The sequence below is a fragment of the Aphelocoma coerulescens genome, unplaced genomic scaffold, assembly GCF_041296385.1.
Source record: "Aphelocoma coerulescens isolate FSJ_1873_10779 unplaced genomic scaffold, UR_Acoe_1.0 HiC_scaffold_46, whole genome shotgun sequence".
Classification (NCBI taxonomy): domain Eukaryota; kingdom Metazoa; phylum Chordata; class Aves; order Passeriformes; family Corvidae; genus Aphelocoma; species Aphelocoma coerulescens.
The window spans coordinates 3019615-3044237 of NW_027183804.1; the positions used below are offsets into that span (position 1 = coordinate 3019615).

Below are 24623 nucleotides of genomic sequence, written 5' to 3' on the forward strand. Positions count from 1 at the left end.
TTGTCTTGGTTTTAAAAGACAGGTGCCTGCTAATGAAGGCAGAAGCCTCCCTTGAAGTGGCAGATATAACCCCTTCCCCTCTTAGTTATTATAATTTTGAAATCAAGGGTCTTTAGGCAAAGATGTGGGAAATAGGAATAACAGCTCTTTACTATTATATATATAACCAATCAAACAAACAACAACAACTCTGGCAGTAACAGCAAACACAAACCCAGTCCCAGCCTTCTCGGCTGTCGGGCCCTTTCCCCTCGGGTGCAGTTCCGCTCGCAGCCGGCAGGGGCGCTGGCGGCTCCCTGTGAGCAGGGCAGGTGCGATGGTTCCCCCGCGGCTGCAGGGGGCGCTCCGGAGCGAGCTCGGGGAGCACGCGGCACCGGTGCCCTGGGATCCCGGGAAGGGATGGAACAAAGGCTTCACAAACCCCTGGGCAGCCGATCCCGGTGTCCGGCCGGACCCTCGGGAACAGCAGGCTGGAACGGCAGGGATGAGCACAAATCCCGGGTGGCAGACGCGATGTATCCAAGCGGGGAACCCCCCCGGAGGCCCAGGCAGGCAGGGCGAGCACGGCTACAACGAAGCGAAGGCTCGAAGCAGCAGCGGGGCAGGGCAGCCACAGCCCGGCCTCCAGTGGGATAGGGAAGGTGGGCCGGGGGTCCTGGGATCTTTGTCCGCGGAAAGAAAAAATGGCCGAAAAGAACCAGCAGCTTCTCCCTCCGAGAACGCCGAGAGCGACTGACCCCACAGCCAGGTCCATGTCCGTGCTCCCAGCGCTGCTCCCAGCCCTAATCTGTGGGGATGGGAATGTCCCGCTCCCTTCCCGGGGCAGGCTCACACCTGAGCCAGGTGTGCAGGGCAGGACCTTGCCCTGAGCCCAAGCCCTGTCCCCCCTGCAGGATCTGCTTCCCATCGGCCTCTTCCTCCTGTGGCCCCAAGCCCAGCTCGGTGCTGAACGAAGGGCGCTGGGCCGGGGTCATCCCCCGGCGGGGGCTGCGCACCCCCTCTGCCCCCTCCCCAAATTCCCTCCCGGGGCAGCAGGGGCTGGCTCAGGAGCCCTGTGGGCAGGGAAAAGGGGGTGACACCGGGATGGGGGGGTCACACATGCTCTGGGGGGACACACACGGCCCCTGGGGACCCCCCTCACCTTCTCCTGCAGTGTCAGGAGGATGAACCCCAACATGGAGCCCCTGACCCCCAGCAGCATCTTGGGGGTTGGGTCTGGTGGCAGCTTTGGGGTCTGGGGGAGAGGCCCTAAAAGCCCGTCCCAGCCCCACAGCCACTACCAGACCCCTCAAACCACACCACAGCTCCCAGCCAGGACTCCCCCAACCACTCCCTGCAATAGAAATGGCTCCAAAAGCCACCAAATCCCCTTTCCATCTCCCCCAACACCCACCCAAATTCACTCCAAGCCACACAACCCTGCACCCACCCCAAAACTCCCTCACAGACTGCCCCAAAAGCCCCCCAAAGCCCGTCCCAGCACCATAAGTGGCTCCAAGGGCCACAAAAGCCCCTCCCAGTCCCCCAAGGCACCCCCAGACCCTCTCCACCCCCCCTGGCACCGACCAGGACAGGCTGGGGGACAGGAACATCCACAGCCCAGAGCAGCTCGGGCACTTCAGCAGCGATTTGGGCACTTTGGAGGTCACACCCCAAAGGGAGAGACCCAGGCCAGGGACTGGGACAGACAACCAGAATTCCTGTAGAACAGACGGGCTCAGGTGGACACGTTCTGCCAGCACAACTGTGAGATTGTGGCCCCAGTCTGCCTGGCTTCGTGGCTTCACAACACTCAGATCCTCCCAAATATTCCCCTGAACCCCAAATTCACCCCCAAATTCAGGTAAAATGGTGCCGCTTTAGATCTCTTTGTTTAATTTCTTTATTTCTACCCCAATTTTGGTTGTTTCAGTGGGATTAACACAGAAATTACTTAGGCTGCAGAAGATCTCCAAGATCATCCAGGGTTGCTTGATACCACCAGAGAAAACAATTGGAGAGAGCAGATGAAAATTTTAGAGTGTAAAGGTAAAAAATCAGCTCCTCCCAATGAATTTCCAATGACGATCTGAGTCCCGATGGATGTTCCTGCCCCTGCGTTCACCCAGGTACCTCCGGGGATCCAGGAGAACGTGGAGAGCACCAGCCAGGGGTCTTCCCAACACGGATCACAGGGAATGTGGGTCACCAGGGCTCTGCCAAACGTGGCTCCTCTGATGGGAGATGGAGCTGGAGCAGAGGACAAAGCTCTTCCCGCAGTCGGGGCACTCGCAGGGCTTCCCTTAGCGGTGCCTCCGTTGGTGTCGGGTCAAGTGAGAGCTGCTGGAGAAGCTCTTCCCACACTGGGGACACTCGTAGGGCCTCTCCCCGGTGTGGATGTGCCAGTGGGTGACGAGGGTGGAGTTGCGGTTGAAGCCCTTCCTGCAGTCGGGGCAGCGGAAGGGCCTCTCATCCGTGTGAATCCGCTCGTGCCGGAGGACAGTGGAGCTGGTCTGAAACCTCTTCCCACACTTGGAACACTCGTAGGGCCTCTCCCCAGTGTGGATGCACCGGTGGGTGACGAGGTGGGAGTTGTACCTGAATCCCTTCCTGCAGTCGGGGCAGCGGAAGGGCCTCTCATCCGTGTGAATCCGCTGGTGCCGGAGGAGAGTGGAGCTGGTCTGAAACCTCTTCTCACACTCAGGACACTCATAAGGCTTTTCCCCGGTGTGGATCCTCTGGTGATTGATCAGGCTGGAGCTGTACCTGAAGCTCTTCCCACATTCCCCACACTTGTGGGGCTTCTCCCCATTGTGAAGCTGCTCATGAACCACCAGCTCTGACCTCTGGCTGGATCTCCGGCCACCTTCCCAGCACAGGGTTGGTCTTTCCTCCTCAGAGCACCCTGGGCTGCGTTTGCAGCCCCTCCTCCTGTGGGATCTCCGGGGCTTTTCCTCCCCATTGGATTCCTGAGCTGTGGAGCCGCTCAAAACGGCCTCTTCCACCAGGTTCTGCCCTGGGGATTTGTCCTCCCTGGGCTCCGTGCTCAGCTGCTTGTCTGGGGAGGAAGGACAAGGAGAGGATGGGATTTGCCTCCGTGCCACAGGGAAGGGGAAGGAGATCCCCCCAGTCCGTCCCCGGCAGGACGGCGTCGGCAGCGGGGTTGTCCTGCAGCCGGGGGCGATGCTGGGCTGGGAGATGGAGCAGGAGAGAGGGGGAAAGGGGCACTGACTTCCTCCTCACCTGCCTGGGGCTCCTGGGGCATCTTCCTCTTCCTCACAGCTTCCTCCTCCATCTGGCCAAGGGTTGGGAATGGGAAATCCTGGTTTGGGGAGAAACAAGGGATGAGCCCATTTACTTTACAGGTCCCTCTGCCAAGTCTGTCTCTAGAAGTCACTGGGCACTGTGTGTCCATAAAAATCTGCTCTCAAAAAGCCTCTCAGGAGTTCCCTGTCTCTGGTCTCTCCCCTTTGGTGTTTGGGGGTTCCCCCCTGTCCCAGCTGCTGGGGGTCCCTCTTTTATTGGGGTCCCCCTCTCTACTTGGTCTCCACCCTCCCCAGGCTGCTGGGACTCCAGGAATCCAAAAGCTCCCCGCTTTGGTCTCCCCACTTAGGGATGCGGGGGGTTATGGGATCCCCAGGTCCCTTCTCCCCTCATTCTCTGCTTCGGGGTGCAGGGGGTCCAAGGAGTCCCCCCTCCCCCTCTCCAGGCTGTTGAGGGTCCTGCGAATGGCGGCGCTCCCCCCTCTCTGGGCTCCCCACTTTGGGGCCCTGGGGCTCACAGGGGTTCGCTCCTCCAGACTGCCGGGGCTCCCCTGGTCCCGGCACTGCCCCTCTCTGCTCGTCCCACTCTGGGGGTCCCGAGGTTCCCCCTCTGGCTCTCCCAAGGGGTCCCGCAGCCCCCTGGCTCCAGGCTGGAGGTGGCCGTGACTGACTCGGGTAGACCCAGCCCCCACCACGGGGCGTACCCCACATCCCCCTGCCCGCTGCCAGGGCTCTGCTGGCACTGCCACCGGGACCCCCAGAAACACCTCCTGGGGACCCCCAATGTCCTCACAAGGGGCATTTTCTGCTCAGCTTTGGAGTTCTTCATTCTCCAAACATCCCCCCCAAAAAAACCCAACCCAGGGAACCCCCCTGGGATATCTGGGCCGAGCTCCCCCTCCCCGGGCACCTGCGGGATGGGGGGCGATGATCCCACGGGTGGGGGGCTGTGAATTCAGGGAGCGCTCAACCTCATGTGGGGAGTGACTGGGTCTGAACTGGGGGCAACTGGGTTCAACTGGAACCACACTGGGAGATAATGGGAGCAGCTGTGCCCATGCTGGGGTCATACTGGGATCCTAATGGAACTGACTGGGATGATACTGGGAGTGTCTGAGGATGACTGTGACCATACTGGAATCAGACTGGGAGGGACTGGAAAGGTGCTGGACATGACTGGAACCATACTGGAGGTGACTGGGAGCAACAGAGACCGTGCTGAGAGCAAATGGGATTGTATTTGGAGTAACTGGGAGTGACTGGATTCATACTGGGAGCAACTGGGCCCACACTGGGAGTGACAGGGAGTCACTCTGGGCATGACTGGAATAATACTGGGAGTATCTGGGACTGACTGGGGTCATACTGGGAGTGACTGTAACCATGCTGGGGGTGACTGGGATCATACTGGCATTGAGAGGGAGCAGTTGGGATCACATTTGGGGACACTGGGACCATACTGGAAGTGACTGGACCATACTGGAAGTAACTACGGGTCCTACTGGGGCCATACTGGGAGGCACTGGAATTACAGCAGGTGTGAATGGAACCATGCTGGGGGTTGCTGGGAGCTGCTGGGCCCATGTTGGGAGGAAAATGTGGCCACATTGGGAGCAACTGGGATCAACTGGAAGGTACTGGAACCATGCTGAGGGCACTGAGACCACAACTGAGGCCACAACTGGGGCCACAACTGGGATCATACTGGGAGCAACTGGGACCATACTTTGGGAAACTGACAGAAACTGGGATCATGCTGGAGGACCCTGGAAGTAACTGGGAAAGACTGGGATCATTCTGCGGTAACTGGAACCTTACTGGGGCAACTGGGAGTGCCTGGCAATGACTACAAACATGCTGAGGGCAACTGGGATATACTGGGAGTGTCTGTAACCATACTGGGGGTGACTGGAATCACACTGGAAACAGCTGGGATCATGCTGGGGGGAAATGAGACCATGCTGGGGGCACCTGGGAGCAACTGGATCTATGCTGGGGGAAACTGGGCATGACTGGGACTATTCTAGGGGCAACTGGGATCATACTGGAATCACAGTGGGTCCATGCTGGGGGAGACGGGGATCATACTGAGGGTGACTGGAATCATACTGGGATTGACTGGGAGTGGCTGTGAGCAACTGGAATTGTGCTGAATGCAGCTGGAAAGAAATGGGAGTGACTGGGAGCATGCTGGGGGTGACTGGGATATACTGGGAGAGACAGGGAGTCACGGGGATCATACTGGAGGCTACTGGGCTCATGCTGGCATTGACAGGGAGCAACTGGGAACACCCTGGGGGCCACTGGCATCCTACTGGGAGTGACGGGGGCCTTGCTGGGATTATAGCGGGTGTCAGTGGGGGTTACAGGGAGCTACCAGGCCCATGCTGAGCTCCTACTGGGGATGCACTGGGAGGAACTGGGAATGATAGGATGCATGCTGGTGACAACTGGGATGTACTGGCAGGGGCTGGGATAAATCTGGGGGCAAATGATCCCTGCTGAGGTAACTGGGAGTGCCTGGGAATGACCACGAGAATGGTCAGGGCAACTGGGATATACTGGGAGTGTCTGAGACCATGTGGGTGCTGACTGGGACCACACTGGGTGTGACTGGGAACGTGCTGGGGGCAACTGGGAGCAATTGTGAGTGACTGGGGCCCTGCTGGGAGAGTCTGGCATCATACTGGGAGTGACTGGGACTATGCTGGGGCAACTGGGAGAACTGGGAACACACTGGACAAAAGTGGGAGCAACTGGGAGCAACTGAGACTGTGCTGGGGGCAAATTGCATCATAATGGGGAATGACTGGGAGTGACTGGGTTCATACTGGGAGCAACAGGGAGTGAGGGGAAATGACCAGGATCATACTGGGATCATACTGGGCTCATACTGGGACTGATGAGGAAACTGGAACCACTCGGGGAGGGAACGGGGCTCCTAGTGGGAGCAGACCTTCCCGAGCCCGGGACCCCCGAGCCCCTTTCCAGCCCCGGGACCCCCGAGCCCCTTTCCCGAGCCCGGGACCCCCGAGCCCCTTTCCCGGCCCCAAGACCCCCGAGCCCCTTTCCCACCCCCGGGACCCCCGAGCCCCTTTCCCACCACCGGGACCCCCGAGCCCCTTTCCCGGCCGTGCCGCCCCTGCAGCCCCCAGACCCCCCCGCCGGGGTCCCGCCAATCCCAGGGGTCCCCCCTCTCGGGGTCCCCGCTTTGGGCTTCTGGGGCTCTCCTCTCTCCGGGGTCCCGCTTAGGGAAGCCGCGGCTCTCCCGGGGGTCCCCAAAACCGGTGTCCCCCCGCCCCCCCGGCCCCGCGCCGTCCCCACGGGGCCCCGGCAGAGCTCGGAGGGCCCGGCCCGGGAAGCCCAACCCCCACCGCGGGGGGACCCGCATCCCCCCGCCCCCGCCGGGGCTCTGCCGCCACCGACACCGGGACCCCCAAAAACACCTCCCGGGACCCCCCGATATCCGCCCGAGGGGCATCTGCGGCTCGCCTTTGGAGTCCCGCAAGCTCCAAACATCGCGCCGCCCGCCCCGACAGAGAGGATGAAACTGCGAGCCCCAAATAGATTCCTGGGAGCTCCAAATATCCCTCCCCCCTCCAAAAGCACCGCCCGGGATGTTTGGGCCGAGCTCCCCCTCCCCGGGCACCTGCGGGATGCGGGGCGGGCGATGCTCCCGGCCCGAGCGGCTGCGGATGCAGAGAGCGCTGCCCGCACGTGGAGCCTCCTCCGCCTGCTCCGCCTCCTCCTTCTTCCCCCCGGCCCTCCTCTTCCTCCTCCTCTGTCCCGCCTCCTCTTCCTCCTGCCCTTCCTCCGTCGCTGCGGCCGCGGCCCGGGAGCTCTCGGGGCAGCGGGGCCGGGCCGGGCCACGATGGGAAAGGGCTGGGTCAGCCCAGGGCGAGCTGGGGCAGCGGAGGTTTGGGGCAACAATGGGAAAGGGGTGGGAGAGGGGGGATCCGGGGAGGTGGGACAGCGGGAAAGGGGTCCCACTGGGGTCCCCCAGTTAACCCCAGCAGCCCCAAACCCCGTCCCAGCCCTCCCCGTTCCCTCCCCACCCCCGGCTGAGTGGGGGGCTCAGCCCAGGACCCGTCGCCGTTCGGGGCTCCCCCGAGTGCAGCAAACGGGAGAGTGCCCCCCGGGTGAAATTTTGGGGTTCGCTCTGCCATCGGCGCTTTAAGATGCCCCAGGAAAGTCGGTGCCCACTATAACTCCCGTTAAAAGGGCAACACCACTCCCGTTGATTCCGGCAGCGGAGCCCCGGGGGGAGGGGGGGTGTGGGGGTCCCGGCAGGGTTTGGGGGTCCCGGCAGGGTTTGGGGGTCCCGGCGGGGTTTGGGGGTACCTGGGTGGTGCCGATGATGGCGATGGGGACCCCGTGCTGGGTCTGAACATTCGCGAGGGGCTCCTGGGGGGTTTTGTGGGTCCCGGTGGTTTTGTGGGTTCCCGAGGGGGGTTTTCAGGAGTCCCAAAGTGGGGGTTTGGGTGATCCCGGTGGGAATATTTGTGTGTCCCAAGGCTGTTTTGGAGTCCCTGCCGGTGATGGAGATGGGGACCCTGTGCCAGTTATAAACCTTCTCAAGGGGGTCCGGGGGGTGTTGGGAGGTCCCGTGGGAATTTTGGTGTCCTGAGAGGGTTTTGGGGGGTCTGTATGGGGCTTTGCATCCTGGGGAGTTTTTGGAGGGTCCCGGGGATATTTTCGGGGTCCCAGGAGAGGTTGGGGTTCCCCGGGGGGGTGTTGGGGATTCCCGGGAGGTTTTGGGGTACCTGGGCGATGCCGGTGACAGAGCTGGGGACCCCGTGCCGGGTATGAACCTTCTCGCTGCGCACGGGCAGCGTCAGCGTGTTCAGGGAGATCCTGGGGGGCCCGGGGGGTTCACCCCAAATCCCGGGGGACCCCAAATGCTGAGGGACCCCGCGAACTCCCCTCACCGCTGGATCTGCTGCAGGCAGGGGGGCACCAGCACTCGGCTCCCACCCCCCACTCTCACGGGGGGGCTGCAGAAGAAATCTGGGGGGCACAGACGGGTGAATGGGAGCTGGGGGTCCAGGCCTGGGAGCCGAGGGCTGGTGGTTCCAGAGCTGGGTGAGGGGGCTGGGCATGGTCCAGGGCTGGATGCTGGGAGCTGGGGGGATCCAGGGCTGGGTGATGGGAGCTGGGGGATCCAGGGCTGGATGCTGGGAGCTGGGGGGATCCAGGGCTGGATGCTGGGAGTTGGGGGGATCCCGGGCTGGATGATGGGAGCTGGGGGGATCCAGGGCTGGGTGATGGGAGCTGGGGGGATCCAGGACTGGATGATGGGAGCTGGGGGGATCCAGGGCTGGATGATGGGAGCTGGGGGGATCCAGGGCTGGATGATGGCAGCTGGGGGGATCCAGGGCTGATGCTGGGTGCGAGGTGCTCAATGGATGCGGATTCTGGTTGCAGGTTCTACTTCACTCTGCATCAGGAAGGCTCTCGAGCTGATAGTTTCTTCTGTCACTTCCCTACCTACAAGTCCCTGGCCCTGCCTACCAGCAGATTCTCAGGGTCTGTTTGCAGAGACACATTCATCACATTCCTTTCAATCTTTCCCTGAAATCGCTGTATTGTTACACTGAATTCAACAAATGTTTGCTTTTGGTGGATGCCTTTTTCTTGGAATGGGACAAGAGACCTTCATGTGTGCAAGCCGTGTGCCTTCCTGCTTGCTCTGCTCTGAGGGCAAAAGTCGCTTTCTCTGTTCAGCTGTGCTGCTCCTTTCCACTGTGGTGGCTCCAACAATGGACACTGGCACTTCAAACCAGTGTAAGGAGTTGGGAAATGTGAGTGAAAATAGATTATCCAGAACCACCCTTGATCTGTCCTCGCTCACTCACTGGGCTTGAGGAGATCCTTGGTAAGTGCTGCCCGGGAAGCCTGTGAAAACAGGGGTCAATCTGATTTTACCACCCGTGTGCTGTAATGCAGCCTCCAAAAGGAGCGATGCTTTTCTGCACCTGTGCACACACGTGTCTAAAGCACGTGAATCCTCCATTAGCTCCACATTCATTCTGAGGCTTTGCACCCAACTGTTGATTTGGTCCTGATGTTGCTCATTTTAGCTTCAATGGTTGCAAAACAAAGCAGATCAGAGGAAATGAGAAATACAAAATTTTTTAAAAAACTAAGAACACCCACTGACAACATTGCAGATTATTTTTTTATAGTATAGTTTTTATTAAATCTTCTGTCAGTAGATATGTTCCTCCTAATTCCTTTATGCCTTTTGAACCACAGCTATTTATCATAATTCCTTTTTAGTATTTGTCATGCTTTTTAAACCCCATGTATAACAGGCTGATGCAATCAGAAGTAGTTTTCTATCCCAAACAGACTGAAAAACTCATTTCTTCATCCCAAAGAGACTAAAGCCGGTGTGTTTGGCGTCCCATCTCCCACAGCCGGTCCGGTATCTCCGCAGGGGATTTCTGCCCTGGGGCAGCCCCGTGGCCATGGTGACACCCTGAAACATAGATTTAAAAGAAACAGAAAGATTTTAGTTATAGGCTAGCTGTGTTGAAATGAGTTAGAATAAGAAAGAATTAGAGCTGGACTAGAGTTAATTAAAATAGTTAGGAGAGCTAGATTTGAAATAGTTTTTAAGATGTTAGTAATTGATTACGGAATAATTGATGCTCTGTCATTTGTATGTTTGTTTAGCTGTGCTTAGAACGAGGAACAGAAATATTGATCAGTTGGTGTAGGGAACAAGGACAATTCCCAATTTCCTCCCTCTGTGGGAACCTATTCAAAAGTCAGGCAAGAGGAAATTGGGAGGTCACTAAAGTAATTAAGGTTGTTAAAGTTCAGAAAGGCAAAAAAGGTGCAAGTGAGGGAGATGAGCTTACTTCATCTGTCTGGGAGCACCGACCCAATTCGAGAGCAGCGACTCAATTCAGAGCACGCACTGCGCATGCTTAATGCCATTAAAGCTCATTTCCATACGAAGCGGAGAATGGGAGGGGTCACTGTTAGAAATATGTATTTGGTGTTTGGATATTCATCACTTTTGTGGCTAAATGAACTCTGTAACCGTTCATACCTGGGCACTGCGCATTAGGAAGCTGTTCCACGCCGCTGTCCGGCGCCAATCAAACATTCACTTTCTAACTCTAAACTGTTAGAGAGCTTTTGTCTGTCTCAGCTGGATATCGATATGAGATCGATATTCACATCTTGGTAAATCAAGCCCCGAGCACGGACACTGGGGCCGGTGTGCGAAGGCGTTTGGGGCTGCACGGACGTTCCTTAGCAGCAATGTTTGTCTTTATTCTCTCTGTCTTTACTCTCTCTCTTTACTCTCACTGTATTCTTTCTTATTGTCTCTCTCATTTCCCCTCTCTCTTTATTCCCTCTCTCTTTACTCTCTCTGTCTTTCTCTCTTTTTACTCTCTCTCTCTTTCTCTCTTTATTCTCTCTTTACTCTCTCTTTATTCTCTCTCTGAAGAAAATGAATACAAAAGCTGAATTTTTTAGCAATCTAATATTGAACATTCATTAGTAGAACAAAGGCAAATCACAGCGCTGGGGCGCTTGGCAATATTGCCAGAGGCGCCCTCCATTCATTTTACTGTGGACTTAAGGACTCTCTTAAACTGTTCCATATTCATTAAGCCCAGAAAGTCATTTACACTTCACTCAACTTTCCCCCTCTCCGGTCTCTGCCCGTTCCCCCAGCACGCCGCCGCACAAGAGACACAAAGTCCGAACAGAACAAGCTCTGCTGTTGTTTTCTTTTTTTTTTTTTTTTTCAGTTATTTTATGCTATTTTATTTTATAATCTATTTTACTTTTCGTTTGTCTTTTTTTTCTTTTTGCCTTTTTATTTTTTCTTCCATTTCATCGGCTTTTTCGCTATTTTCACCTACCGCAGCCTTTGTTCCCCTGCCGGAGGTTTGTGGTGAGGCGCTGTCCCAGCGGCTCTCCCCGGAAACCAACGAAATCAATTGAAATAATGATGAATTGTTGAACTCTTCCCGCTGCTGTTTCCAGAAGGCCCCGGGAGGAGCCGGGGGCGGGAGGGGGGTCCCGGTGCCGGGGGCAGTCCCCGCTCGCCGGGCGGATCCCGGTGGCGCAGCTTGGGAGCCGCGGAAGTGCCCGAGGGAGCGCGGGGGCGGGGGAAGAGGGGGTGCGAGGGGGTATCGGTGCGGGATAAGGGGGCTCGGGGGGGTCTCAGCGCCGGGGATGGAGGTGCCGGGCGGTCCCCGTGCATGGGAGTGGGGGTTCAGACCTGGATATGGGGGTGCAAGGAGGTCCCGGTGCCGGGAATGGGGGTCAGGTGGTCCCTCTGCCGGGAACGGGGGGGGACGGCGGAGTTCCTGGCCCGGAGATAGAGTTTCAGGGGGGTCCCGGGGCCCAGAAACGGTGGCTCAGGGGGTTTTCCTGGGACGGGGAATGTGGGTTCAGGGAAGTCCCCTTCCCGGGAATGGGGCTTCAGGGACGTCCTTGTGCCAGCTAAGGGGAACAGGGGGTCCCGGTGCTGGGGAAGGGGATGCAGGGGGTCACAGTACCCGGGAATGGTGGTCCAGGGGGTTTCGGGAAGGCCCCGGGGCCAGACAAGGGGGAACAGGGGGGTCCCGGTGCTGGGGAAGGGGATGCAGGGGGGTCACAGTGTCCGGGAATGGCGGTGCAGGGTGCTCTAGTACCCGGAAATGGGAGCTCAGGGGGTTCCCGTGCCCGGGAGTTGCGGTTCGGGGGTTCCCGTGCCGGGGGTCCCACTCGCCCCTCGCCCCCCCAGGAGCGCCCCCGGCCCCAGCGCTGGAGCCATCGCGCTGCTCCGCTGGGCCCCGCCCCCAGCCCGGCCCCGCCCCCAGAGCCGCCTCCGGCCCCGCCATTGGCGCCGCTCTTTCCTGCCCGCCAATGGCAGCTCGGGCTGCTCGTGACGTCACCGGGCGCCGGGCAGATCCCGGCGGCGCAGGGCGGGAGACGGAGAAGCCAAAGGGACCGAGGGAGCGCGGGGGGAGGGGACGGGGCAATTCCAGGGAATTCCCCTGGATCCCCTCCTGCCATCCCCCGGACCCTCCTCGGCCGCGCCCTGCGGGACCCCCGGGCCGGGCTGGGCTGAGCTCCCGGGCCCCGCGGCCAAACTCTGCCTGGAACCCGCTGGGTTCGGCCCGAAGCGGGGCAAGCAGCGGGACCCGCGGATCCATTTTGTCCTGCGGCTGCGGGGCCCCAGCCCCGGCGGAGCAGGACTGGGCGCTGTGACCCCGATCCCTGACTCCCCATCTCCTTCTCTCTCTCTCTCTCTCCTCTCTTCTCCCTTTCCTTTGAGTGATCATAAATCCCGGAGCGGCTGCAGAGCCCCGTGCCCAGCTCGGGTTTCCCAGGAAAGGGAGGCCTGGGGCCGAGGTGTCCCGGGATGGCCGGGAATGGGGTCCTGGGGCCCCGGGTTCAGGGATGCAGGGGCTGGGAGAGGAGGATACCCGGGACAGGGAGTGCAGGGGGGTGTTGGTGCAGGATGAGGGGTGCAGGGGGGTCCCAGGGCTCCCAAAGCCCAGGGAATCCAAGGGGATTCAAGGGGGTCCCAGGGCTCCCAAACCCCCTCCCAGGGGGGAGCAGAAGCTGGGTCAGGAGCGCTGTGGGAGAGAAAAGGGGGCGACCCCGGCATGGGGGGACATGGGGGAGTCACACGCGCTCCGAGGGGGGGACACGACCCCCGGGGATCCCCCCTCACCTCCTCCCGCAGGTGGAGGCCGAGCCCCAGCCCAGGAGGACGAAGCCCAACACGAAGCCCCCGGCCCCCGTCAGCATCTTGGGGGGCGTCCGGCGGCAGCTCCGGGGCGGGAGGGGCAGGATCCGGGAAACGGCGGCGGCTGCCGGGAAGGGACCGGGACGGACTGGGACAGGCTGGGATGGACTGGGACAGACTGGGACACCGGGATACACTAGGACCAGAACCAGGACCGGAACCCACTGGGACCAGAACTGGGTAACAGAGGTCACACTGCGAGCAACAGGGACCACTCTGAGGACTGGGAGAAACTGGGAGCGTGCTGAGTGCAGCTGGCAGCAGCTGGGAGTGGCTGGGAGCGTGCGGGAACAAACTGGGCGAACATGGAACACCCGGGGGACGCGGAACAGCCGAGGGACACGGGATGTCCACGGACCGTGGGAGGTCCAAGGAACGCTGAGCGTCGCTGCCGCGGCTGGAAAAGCTTGAATGGAGTTTTTATCCCGTGACGTTCCCGGGAGCAGCGGCAGCTCTGCGCCCCCAGCCCGGGGGTGGGAGCAGGGGAGCCGCGGGCAGCACCTTCGGGGCACAGCCGGGGGCGGGGGGGCTCCTCCCCGCAGTTCATTTCCTCTCCCCTCCATTCACATTTTCTCCCCAGAATTGAAGTGTTTCTCGCCCCGATTAAACTGTTCTCCCCAATTAAGCCCTGAGGCCCCTCCGATTGAGACCTTCCGGAAAGAGCAGCGGGAAGACTTCAAAAATCCATCATTATTTCGTTGGTTTCAGAGGGAGAACCGGTAGGACAGCATCGCACCACAAACCTCCGGGAAGGAAACAAAGGCTGGGGGGGGGGGGGGGGGAATAGAGAAAAAAAACCGATATAATAGAAGAAGAAAAAAAAAGGAAAAAAAAAAGAAAGTAAGAATAAAAGAATAAGAATGAGTATGATAGATTATAAAATAAAATGGTATAAAATAAATATGAAAGAAGAAAATAACGCCAGAGCTTATTCCGTTGCGACTTCGGGTCTCTTCTCCGAGCTGGGTCTGAGCCAGGAGCCGGTGGGCTGGGAGAGACATCGCTGCTGAGGGGCTGAATATTTCCGAAACTAAAGGATCAAGGGACACCTGGAGGTTCCAGCAGTCCCCACGCACACGTTCGATTCCCTCATTTCAAGCTGAAAGCTCAGCTCCACTTGTGACTCCGCTTTGTAGCGATGAATGGAAACATTCCCCGCAATTCCCGTCCAAAGAGCCCGGCAAGGTTCGCGTCGGGAGAGCTCCCTCGGGGCAGCCCCGGCTCCTGCCCTGCTTGAGTCCCTCTCGAGCCCGCTGTGGTTTCCAGCTGCTTCGCTCCAGCTGCCCCAAATGCCCGTGAATTGCACGGAACTGGAACAGATCCGAGTCCTCGTGGCTCGGGCTAAGGGCAGGGAGAGGTCACTGAGGGATCGCCATGGCGGCCACAAGAGCCCCGACGTGGGGAATGAACTGGATTTGGGACGGAGCGGATCAGAACAGGAGAGTGAGGAGGAAAATAAACCCTGGAACAGAACTTTCCCCCGACCTCTTTCTCCTTGCCGGAGTTCACTTTATGCCCGGCTCCTCCCTGCTGTGCCCAGCGGGGCAGGGAGAAGGGATGGGAGTCGCGCTCAGTTCGTGCCGCTGCTTCCCCGTCGGGGCCAGGAATCCTTCCCTGCTCCGGCGCGGGGTCCCTGCCATGGGGTCAGTCCCTGCCCTGGCCAGCGGGGGGTCCCTCCCATGGGGTCAGTCCCTGCCCTGGCCAGCGGGGGGTCCCTCCCATGGGGTCAGTCCCTGCCCTGGCCAGCGGGGGGTCCCTCCCCAGCCGTGCGGTCACTCCCCAGCCGTGCGGTCACTCCCCGGCCCGGCCCTGAGGCGCGGGGCAGTCGCGGGGCAGCCGCGCTCCGGCCCCGTCAGCGGCAGCGCCGCTTCGTGCCGGGCAGGAGCGGCAGAAGGAGCCGGGCGGTGGCGGGGGCTGAACCCCGGCAGCAGCGAGGAGGAAGAAGAGGAAGAAGAGGAAGAAGAGGAGGAAGAGGAAGAAGAGGAAGAAGAGGAAGAAGAGGAAGAAGAGGAAGAAGAGGAAGAAGAGGAAGAAGAGGAAGGGGCCGGGGCCGCCTGCGGTGTCCGATCCCCGGCAGCAGCGGGGAGGCCTCGGGCAGCGGCGGCGGGCGGGGCCCTTTGGAGCCGCCCCGAGGGCTCGGTGCCGCCCCGGGCCCCTGAAGGAGCCGCTCGGCGGGACGGGCGGGCTGGAAACGAGAGAAAACCGCGAGAAAAGAAGAAAATCCGATCAAAGAGCCGCACCGAGGGGCGTCTCAGCCGGCCCGTGGAACTGAAGGAGCTGCACCGAGAGACCAGCGAGGAGCCCGGCGGTGAAAGAGCCGCAGCGGAGGGCGGGGGATGGGAGGTGCGAATGGAGTAAAATATAGAGATTCGAAGGAAAAACTATAAAAGAGCCGCACCGGGAGAGGCCGCTGCGCAGCGACTAAGAAAGCAGCACCGGGGGGTTCCGGGGCTTGTTCCCGTCAGCTCCGCTCAGCCCTCGGGCACCGGGGGGTTCCGGGGCTTGTTCCCGTCAGCTCCGCTCAGCCCTCGGGCACCGGGGGGTTCCGGGGCTTGTTCCCGTCAGCTCCGCTCAGCCCTCGGGCACCGGGGGGTTCCGGGGCTTGTTCCCGTCAGCTCCGCTCAGCCCTCGGGCACCGGGGGGTTCCGGGGCTTGTTCCCGTCAGCTCCGCTCAGCCCTCGGGCACCGGGGGGTTCCGGGGCTTGTTCCCGTCAGCTCCGCTCAGCCCTCGGGCACCGCGCTGGGGCCCCGCGCACTTTCCCAGCCCGGCCGCCCCCACGGGCCGGGCCCCGCGGCTCCCGCTGCCGCCGCCTCGGCCCCGCCGAGCCCAGAAACCCCGGAAAATCGCTCCCATGCACTAAGGAACCTTTCCGTGCGCAGCCAGGGGCGCAGAGGGGGGATCCTTATGAAGTCCCCTCCCCTCAGTCCCTCCTGGCACGGCCGGGCATTAGCGCAGCTCCCGGGGCTGTGTCCCGGCACCGGCTGCTGCCACAGGGCACGGGGCTGCCGCGCTCGGGCATTAAACGCGACAGATTTGGGGAGCAGGGACAGCCACAGAAAGCCTCGGGGAGCCCTCGGGAGCCTGGAGCTGCACGAGGGCCACAAAGGATGCCCTGGACACAGCGATGGCCCCAGCAGCGGCTCTGCCCCCCAGCACGGGGCTGTGTCCCAGACCCCCCGCTCCAGCCCGAGGTTTGGGGGCGGCAGCGGAGCTGCTGGACGGAGGACGGCTGGAGGAGCAGGAGCGGGAGGAAGAGGAGGGATAAAGGGGGAGGGGCGGGAGGAAGAGGCGGGCCAGAGGGGGCAGGAAGAGGAGCCTCCATGTGCATCCATCGCTCTCTGTGTCCGCAGCTCTCGGCCTCGGGAACACCGCTCCCCCCATCCCGCAGGTGACCGGGGAGGGGCAGCTCGCCCCAAATATCTTGGGCGGTTCCTGGGGTTGTTTTGGGAGAGGGGATTTTGGAGCTTGGAGGATTCCGGCACCAAGCCCCAAATATCTTTGTTGGTTCCTGGGGAACGGGGGTTTGGTGGGGCAGGGAGGTGGCGGATGTTTGGATCTTGCAGGGCTCCGAATGTGAGTCGCAAATGCCCCTTGGGGGATATTGGGGAGCCCCCGGCACGCGGGGTTTTGGGGGTCCCGGTGGCGGCTGCCGGGAGAAATGGGATGGGGCGGGATGGGGCCCGGGAAGGGTGGGATGTGGATTGGGGTGTGGGATGAAGTGTGGCGGAGGGGGATGGGCGGGATGGGGCCTGGGATGAGGCAGACGAAGGTTGGGGATGATGAGGCCGGGGGGACCCCAGTCCTCAGGGGCCTGCGGGGTATCCGCCAGCTCCGAGGGAGTTTTGGGGCACCCCTAATCCTGAGGGGGCGGTGCTGGCAGCGGGGGACACGTGGCTCCGGCACCTCTGGCCCCAGCTGAGCCCCCCCCGCCCCCAGCGCCCCCCGGAGCGGAATTTGGGGAGGGGGAGGTGGGGGCGGCCAGGCCGGGCCCCCCCGCGCTGTCCCGGCGGGGGCCGAGTGCGGGCGGGAGCCCCGCGGGGCCCGGCCCTGCCCGGGCACGGCTGATGCCGCCCGCCCGCGCTCCGCACTGGTCCGGACTGGTGCTCCCAGTGCCGTGCGGGGCGGGGCCGCTCTGGGGACCCCCCAGGGCACAGCGCGGCTGCTTTGGGGCTGTCGGCAGCGCCCGGCGCTGGGCATGGGGCGTGTGGGGGCAGCTGGGGCCGCACTGGTGGCACTGGTGGTGCTGGGAGCCCCCCCGGGCGCGGGGTGAGCGGTGAGAAGGGGGGCGGGTCTGGGACCCCAAATTGAGCGAAATGGGGAATGGAACCCCCAAAGGGAGCAGGAGGGGCCTGGAACCCCCAAAACCAAGGCCGGGGGAGGGGAGGCGGGGATTGGGGATGGGGAAGGTGCAGAAGGAGGTGGGGGGGAAGAGGGGGCTGGGACCCCCAAAGAAAGCAGGAGGGGGATGGGACACCCAAATTGAGCTGTGGATGGGGCTGTGGATTGGGGGAATGCTGAGAAAGGGGAGGAGAGGGGAGGGTGTTCTGGTTTGGCCAAATTTAGAAATATATCCTCTGAGAGAAGGCACAACCACCCCTCCCCCACCAGGTTTGGGAAAAAATAAATTTTCCTCGAAGGAAAGTGGAGGAGATAAAACTATTTATTTACCAAACACACGGGAAAGGAAAGTAATGCTAAATTATAAAATCTGTCGCTGTGGAGGAAAAAACCTGGGAAAGTGTTAGAGTCCTCCCTTTGGTCTCCTCGGAGCTGGGGCTTGACCCAGGCCCAGGCCCTCTGTGCCCGGTGGAAAGTCCTCCCGATGTGGTCTGATGTTAAAGCAATCAAGCAGTCCAGTAGAAAAGGGGATTTTCCAGGGGAGGAAAAATTCAGCTCTCAGTTTCTCTCGGGAGAAAAAGCAGCTGAACAACTGGCCAAAAAAGAAACTGTTCTGGGCGCAGCCGGCCGGGTGCTTCCCCCCTCCCCTGCCACAGCTGGGAAACCAATTGCTATCTGTGTGTGACCTTGAACAAGCTGCAAACTGCTTTGAAAAAACTTTGCTCAGTTTTTTCCTTCCCCCTCTCAGGCTCAGTTTAGAGGCATAGAAAGGCACAGGAATTAATTTCTGGGCATAGGCAGCGATATGGGATACACATCATAAGGTCACCCCAAGACAGAGGGAAAGGTGGGGTTGGGACAGCAGAAGAGCGGTTCCATGGGGGTGCAGCCCTGTCCCCCAGCACCTGAGCCCTGGAGCGATTCCCTGGGGCTCTGGGGAAGGGAGGGATCCGCACTGGGGGGGTCCCCAACCCCCCCGTCCATCCCTGGGGCTGATCGGGGGCTCCCCCCACACAGCAGCCGGTGCTGCGGCAGCCGTGGGGCAGAGGGGGTGGGAAAGGGGGGGCAGGGTGGGAGTGGAGGAGGAGCGGGAGGAAGAGGAGGGAGAGGGAGGAGGAGGAGCTGGAGAACCACGAGGTTCCACCGCCCGCCCACTGTGTCCGCAGCACCCCCAGCCCCGGTAGCATCTTCCCCCCATCCTGCAGGTGAGCGGGGAGGGGGAGCTCACCCCAAATCTATTGGGGGGGTCACCAGGAGGGGTTTTTTTGGAGGGGTGTTTGGAGCTTGCAGATTCTGGAATCGAGCCCCAGATGTCCTTGCATGTCCCTGGGAGGGATTTTTGGGGACAGAGGGGATATGTGGATCTTGCAGGACTCCAAAGCTGAGCCATAATTGCCCCTTGGGGGTCTTGGGGGGTCCATGTGAGGATTGCCCGGTCCTGGCGGGGTTGGACATTGGCTTTGGGGATCCCCAGGAGAGCTGGGGGCTGGAACACGGGACCCCTGGAGTGGGGAGAGCAGAGAGGGACGATACCAGAGCTGGGGGACCCCCAAGAGCCTGGAGGGGTGGGGGGGCCTGGAGATGAGGAGGGGCTGGGACCTCTCAGCCCTAAAAGGGACAGTGAGGAGAGGGGGGAGCCCCAAGTGCCTGTAGTGGAGGGAGGCTGAAGAGGGAGACCCTGGGACCTCTGGAAGCCAAAGCAAAATCAGGAAAAAAGGGACCTGTGGGACCCCCAAAACCCCCCAGCATTCCTAAGCAGGACCCCGGAGAGGGGGATCCCCAGGACCCACGGGACCCCCAGCAGCCCTGACAAGGGGGACCCCCAGAACCCCAAAGTGAGGAGACTGGAAAGGGGGAACTCCTGGAGGCTTTTTTTGGAATCACTCTTGGTTTTTTGTTGGTTTTATGGACACCAGGTACCCGGTGAGTTCCAGAGCTGGCCTTGGGCAGGAGGAACCCCCAACCCAACACACTCATCCCTTGTTTCTCCATAAACCAGGATTTCCCATTCCCAACCCTTGGCCAGATGCAGGAGGAGGCTGTGAGGAAGAGGAAGATGCCCCAGGAGCCCCAGGCAGGTGAGGAGGAAGTCAGTGCCCCTTTCCCCCTCTCTCCTGCTCCATCTCCCAGCCCAGCATCGCCCCCGGCTGCAGGACAACCCCGCTGCCGACGCCGTCCTGCCGGGGACGGACTGGGGGGATCTCCTTCCCCTTCCCTGTGGCACGGAGGCAAATCCCATCCTCTCCTTGTCCTTCCTCCCCAGACAAGGAGCTGAGCACGGAGCCCAGGGAGGACAAATCCCCGCGGCAGAACCTGGTGGAAGAGGCCGTTTTGAGCGGCTCCATGGCGCAGGAATCCAACAGGGAGGAAAAGCCCTGGAGATCCCACAGGAGGAGGGGCTGCAAACGCAGCCCAGGGTGCTCTGAGGAGGAAAGACCCACCCTGTGCCGGGAAGGCGGCCGGAGATGCAGCCAGAGGTCAGAGCTGGTGGTTCATGAGCAGCTTCACGATGGGGAGAAGCCCCACACGTGTGGGGCATGTGGGAAGGGCTTCAGCCACAGCTCCCACCTGATCCGCCACCAGCCCATCCACACCGGGGAGAGGCCCTACGAGTGTGGGCAATGTGGGGAGAGCTTCAGATGGAGCTCCAACCTGATCAACCACCAGAGGATGCACACTGGGGAGAGGCCCTACGAGTGTGCTGTGTGTGGGGAGAGCTTCAGACGGAGCTCCCACCTGATCTGCCACCAGATGATCCACACTGGGGAGAGGCCCTACGAGTGTCCTGAGTGTGGGAAGAGGTTTCAGACCAGCTCCACTCTCCTCCGGCACCAGCGGATTCACACGGATGAGAGGCCCTTCCGCTGCCCTGACTGCAGGAAAGGATTCAGGTACAACTCTGACCTCGTCATCCACCGGCGCATCCACACTGGGGAGAGGCCCTACGAGTGTCCCCAGTGTGGGAAGAGCTTCTCCAGGAGCTCTCAGTTGACCCAACACCAACGGAGGCACCACTAAGGGAAGCCCTGCGAGTGCCCCGACTGTGGGAAATGCTTTGTCCTCTGCTCCAGCTCCATCTCCCATCAGAGGAGCCACGTTTGGCAGGGCCCTGGTGACCCACATTCCCTGTGATCTGTGTTGGGAAGACCTCTGGCTTTTTTACCTTTACACCCTAAAAAATTTCATCTGCTCTGTCCAATTGTTTTTTCTGGTGGTATCCAGCAACCCTGGATGATCTTGGAGATCTTCTGCAGCCTAAGTAATTTCTGTGTTAATCCCACTGAAACAACCAAAATTAAAGTAAGAATAAAGAAATTAAACAAAGAGATCTAAAGCAGCACCATTTTACCGGAATTTGGGGGTGAATTTGTTATTCAGGGGAATATTTGGGAGGATCTGAGTGTTGTGGGGCTGTGAAGCCAGGCAGATTGGGGCCACAATCTCACAGTTGTGGGGACAGAACGTGTCCACCTGTGCCCATCTCTTCTCCAGGAATTCTGGTTGTCTGTCCCACTCCCTGGCCTGGGTCTCCCCCTTTGGGGTGTGACCTCCAAAGTGCCCAAATTGCTGCTGAAGTGCCTGACCTGCTCTGGGCTGTGGATGCTCCTGTCCCCCAGCCTGTCCTGGTCGGTGCCATAGGCACGGAAAGACCTTCCCAGCGCTGTGCCCTGGGCCGGGAGGGATTGTGCCACCAGAGCTGTCCCTCCATTTCTTCTGCCAGGCAGCTTTAGCACAGGAAAAGTGGAGAAGCCAGAGCTGCCTGTCAGCTTTCCGCAGCCCTCCAGAGGAATCCTGTGTGGGAAGCAGCCTGGGAACAGGGTTTCTGTGCCAGGGCAGGGGAATTCAGAGCCCTTTCCTCCCCCGTGGGCCCAGGCTCTGGCCCTTGCCCTTTGCAATGGCCCTGCAGCTGCCAGAGGGGCCTTTTTGGCTCAGCTGAGAGCAGTCCTGCTGCAAGGCTGTCCTCGAGCTGCTTGGGCTGCACATGTGCCCAGGGAATGCTCATTGCTTGCAGTCTCAGGCGCTGTGGGTGTGCAGGTGTAACTACTGCAGGAGGGAACAGCTCTGCTGGGAGCAGTTCTTGCAAGGTGCTGGCCCTGGCTCGGGGCTGGGCCGGGGCCAGCGGCAGAAAATCAACTTGCAGCTCGGGCCCCGCAGCAGGGAGGAGCAGCAATTGCTGGGGGACAGAGACTCTTGCCAAGGGCCTGCGGGGCCGGGCCCCAGGGAACGGCTTCCCGCTGCCCGAGGGCAGGCTGAGATGGGATGTGGGGCAGCAATGGTTCCCTGGCAGGGCGCTCAGGGCCTGGCACAGGCTGGCCCCAGAAGCTGCGGCTGCCCCCGCATCCCTGCAAGTGTCCCAGGCCGGCTCGGCCATTGGGGCTTCCTGCCCAGGAGGGCTGGGCTGGGCTGGGGCTGCTGAGGGCGGGATGGGCTCTGGCTGAGCCAGCTGAAGGCTGCGCATGATGAGGCCGGGGGGACCCCGTTCCTCAGTGGGTTCTGGGGTATCCCACATTCCTGAAGGGATTTCAGGGTATGTCCCATTCCTGAGGCAGTTTTGGGGTCCCCCCAATGCTTCGGGAGGGGTTCTGAGAGGGGGGCTCTGGTACTTGGAAGGGGGACCTATTGTCAGGGAGCCGGGGAGCCCATTTTGGGAAGGATGCTGCTGTTTCTGGCAATGTTGAGAGGTTCTGAATGGGCTGTGGGGCCCTGGCTGTCATTTTGGGACTTGAGGTGAGCCCATGGGCACAGCAAGGGCTGAGGAGAGGTTCCAAGCTGCCATTTGGGATGGAGGGATTGAGCGGGTGCCTCCAATAAACTCAATGCCAGCCCCAGTGTGTCGATGGCAGCCCCAAATGGCTCGATCCGTCAGCCCCAAGGCCCGGCTGTGGGGAGTCAGGAAGCACAGAAGGGGAATTGGTGTCCAGGAGGGGTGGGATGGGATGGGATGGGATGGGATGGGATGGGATGGGATGGGATGGGATGGGATGGGATGGGATGGGATGGCATCGTTGGGGTGGGATGAAGTTTGGGAGGGATGGGATGGTTTGGGCACTTGGAGTGGGGCACTCCCAGGAGGGAAACCAGGAGCTACTTTTGGGGAGGCTCCTGCTGCTTTTTGACCATTTTGGGGCCTCTAAGTTGTTTCTGGGAGGTTGCACTGAATTTGGGGAAGGTGCCGTAAACCCCAAACAACTTGGGTGGGCTGAGGCGAAGTCCCCACATTTTGGGAGGGTGAGAAGACACCGGTTGGGAGGGGATCCTGCTGCTTTGCACCCCTTCAATGGGGTGAGAAGGGCTTGTGAGAGAAGGAAGGAAGCTGTTCTGTGTCTCTGATGATGGTGCCAGCACCCTGAAGGAGCAGCCAAGACAGGTGCTGGAAGCACACAGGTCCCACCCTTTTCTGCTGTCACATGGACTCGGGACACACTTGCTGCCACAGGTCCAGCAGCCGTGATGCAGGAGCAATGGAGGGCCATGCACTGGTAGGGAATGGCCTCCAGCAAGAGCAAAGCAGGATCCTCTGGCAGCAAAGCCTGAGCTTGTGAACCGGGCCATCTCCTCTGCACACAGCAAAGTGCTTCCCTCCGCCCCCGAACGTCTGCCAGCACTCCCTGCTTTTCTTTAGTGCCAGCTGCATCTTCCTTTGTTCCAAGCAAGTCCAGGATTTCGTTTGGAAGCTCATGTACGTGTCTTTAAGGGGCCTGCATGCAGGAGAGGGATGGCACCTGCAGTGCAGGGCTTGTGTCCCATCAGAGTCTCTCTCTCACGATGGCACCAATGCCACTGCCTTGGGACGCCTGACTGTGGAAGGCGAGTCTGCCCTCAAGCACGGCCACTGAAGTCAGTCAGGGGCACAGGCTGCAGCTGAAGCTGCCAAGCGTCGCTGTGAGGCTGGCAAGGCAAGAGGAAGCCATTGTGGCCAATTCTGCTGGAGCCTTTTGCCAAGCCACGTGCAGCTGTGCCCACAGTATGGCCCCGTTTGGCGTCCCGGCTGGTGCGGATGCCTTGTTGAGCTGGTGCCGGCACTGGGGCTCCTGCTGTTCCTGTGCACGCTCTGGTGCTGTTTCTGTGGCGTCCAGAGCTGTTTCGGCAGCAGCGACTCGGCAGCCCTGCTCGAGGAGACATCGCCGCCCTCCCCATGGTGGCAGCAGCTGTGCGGGCCCAGAGCTCTGTGTCAGGGGGGCCTCGGTCACAGCCCCGTGGCCTGGGCAGCCGCGGGGGCCCGGGCTGGCCGCCAGCCCTGCCTCTGCCCACCGCCCCTTCTTGGCAGCAGCCAGGGGCCGTGCCCCAGCAGGGCCCCCCCGCCCTCCTTGTCCCCAGCCAGCCCAGCCTCGGCACCTCAGGGTGCTCCCCACCCTCCTGCTGAGGCCCGGCCTTGAGGGCTTCTGCCGCAGGCCTGGGAGATGCTTCGGGGAAGCGCCAGAGCAGCCGGGCGGCAGGAACGAGGCGGCTGCCTGGAGGCTGCTTATGGCCTCTGACAGCCACTTCCTCGGGCCTTCCCACCACCCCAGCCCCTCAGGGGCCTCCTGTTGTTCTGCCAAGGGGCAGAGGCGATTTAAAGGACACAGACAGCACTGGAAAGAATGCTCTTATTTTACTGTGAAATTAAGGAACCTCAAATGTAAAACGATACATTCAGTAAAACTAGGGGCTTGGATTTAGCAACAAGCAAAAATAAGCAAGGTAATGCACCTAATTATTACTATCCAAGAGAAAGGAGAGTGATTTAGAAAGATGCATCACCAACTGCCTAAATACCTTACCATCATCCAGATCTGCAGTCGTTGGGGAGCCCCGTTTCGCAGCAAGGATCTGGAGAACCCTTCCCGTCAATTGGGAGAATCCTATGGGTGCATCTACCCGTATGTGAGGCCTCCAAATTTGCCCCTAACATGTCTCCAGCTTTTATAGGTCCAAATCAGGAAGTCCAAGTGACTTGATTGTGTTTTTAGTCCGGAAACACCTGGGTCTGATGGCACACTTTGCAACCAGCAGGGGCCACAGCTTGGCCAGTGCCCAGGCCTTGCCTGGGAGGGTTTCCCCTCAAACACCCTGCAAACAAACCTTTATTCATGTCAGCTGGGGAAAGTTTCTTAAATTATCCATTTCTTGCAGATAACTGTACACGGTTATGGGAAAGTGTCTAAAGCAGCCCATTTGGCGTTAAATGGCTAGCAGAAGCATCTTTGTCATCTGTTTTTAGCTAAATAATACTGAGGGTGTTAGTCACAGATTGGCCAGGGTTCATCTTGTAGGTCAGCTCCGGCTGAGGCCTGCG

General features: G+C 60.5%; 1 protein-coding gene across 1 annotated transcript in view; it reads right to left on the bottom strand.

Moving 5' to 3' along the window:
- Positions 1-2282: 2282 nt before the first annotated feature.
- The window catches only part of LOC138101779 (zinc finger protein 271-like), a 93684-nt gene continuing 71343 nt past the window's right edge, over positions 2283-24623 (bottom strand). Inside the window, exon 4 of the mRNA XM_068999565.1 lies at positions 2283-2751. Within this exon, the coding sequence (XP_068855666.1) occupies positions 2283-2751 (469 nt within the window). The remainder of the gene's footprint in view (positions 2752-24623) is intronic.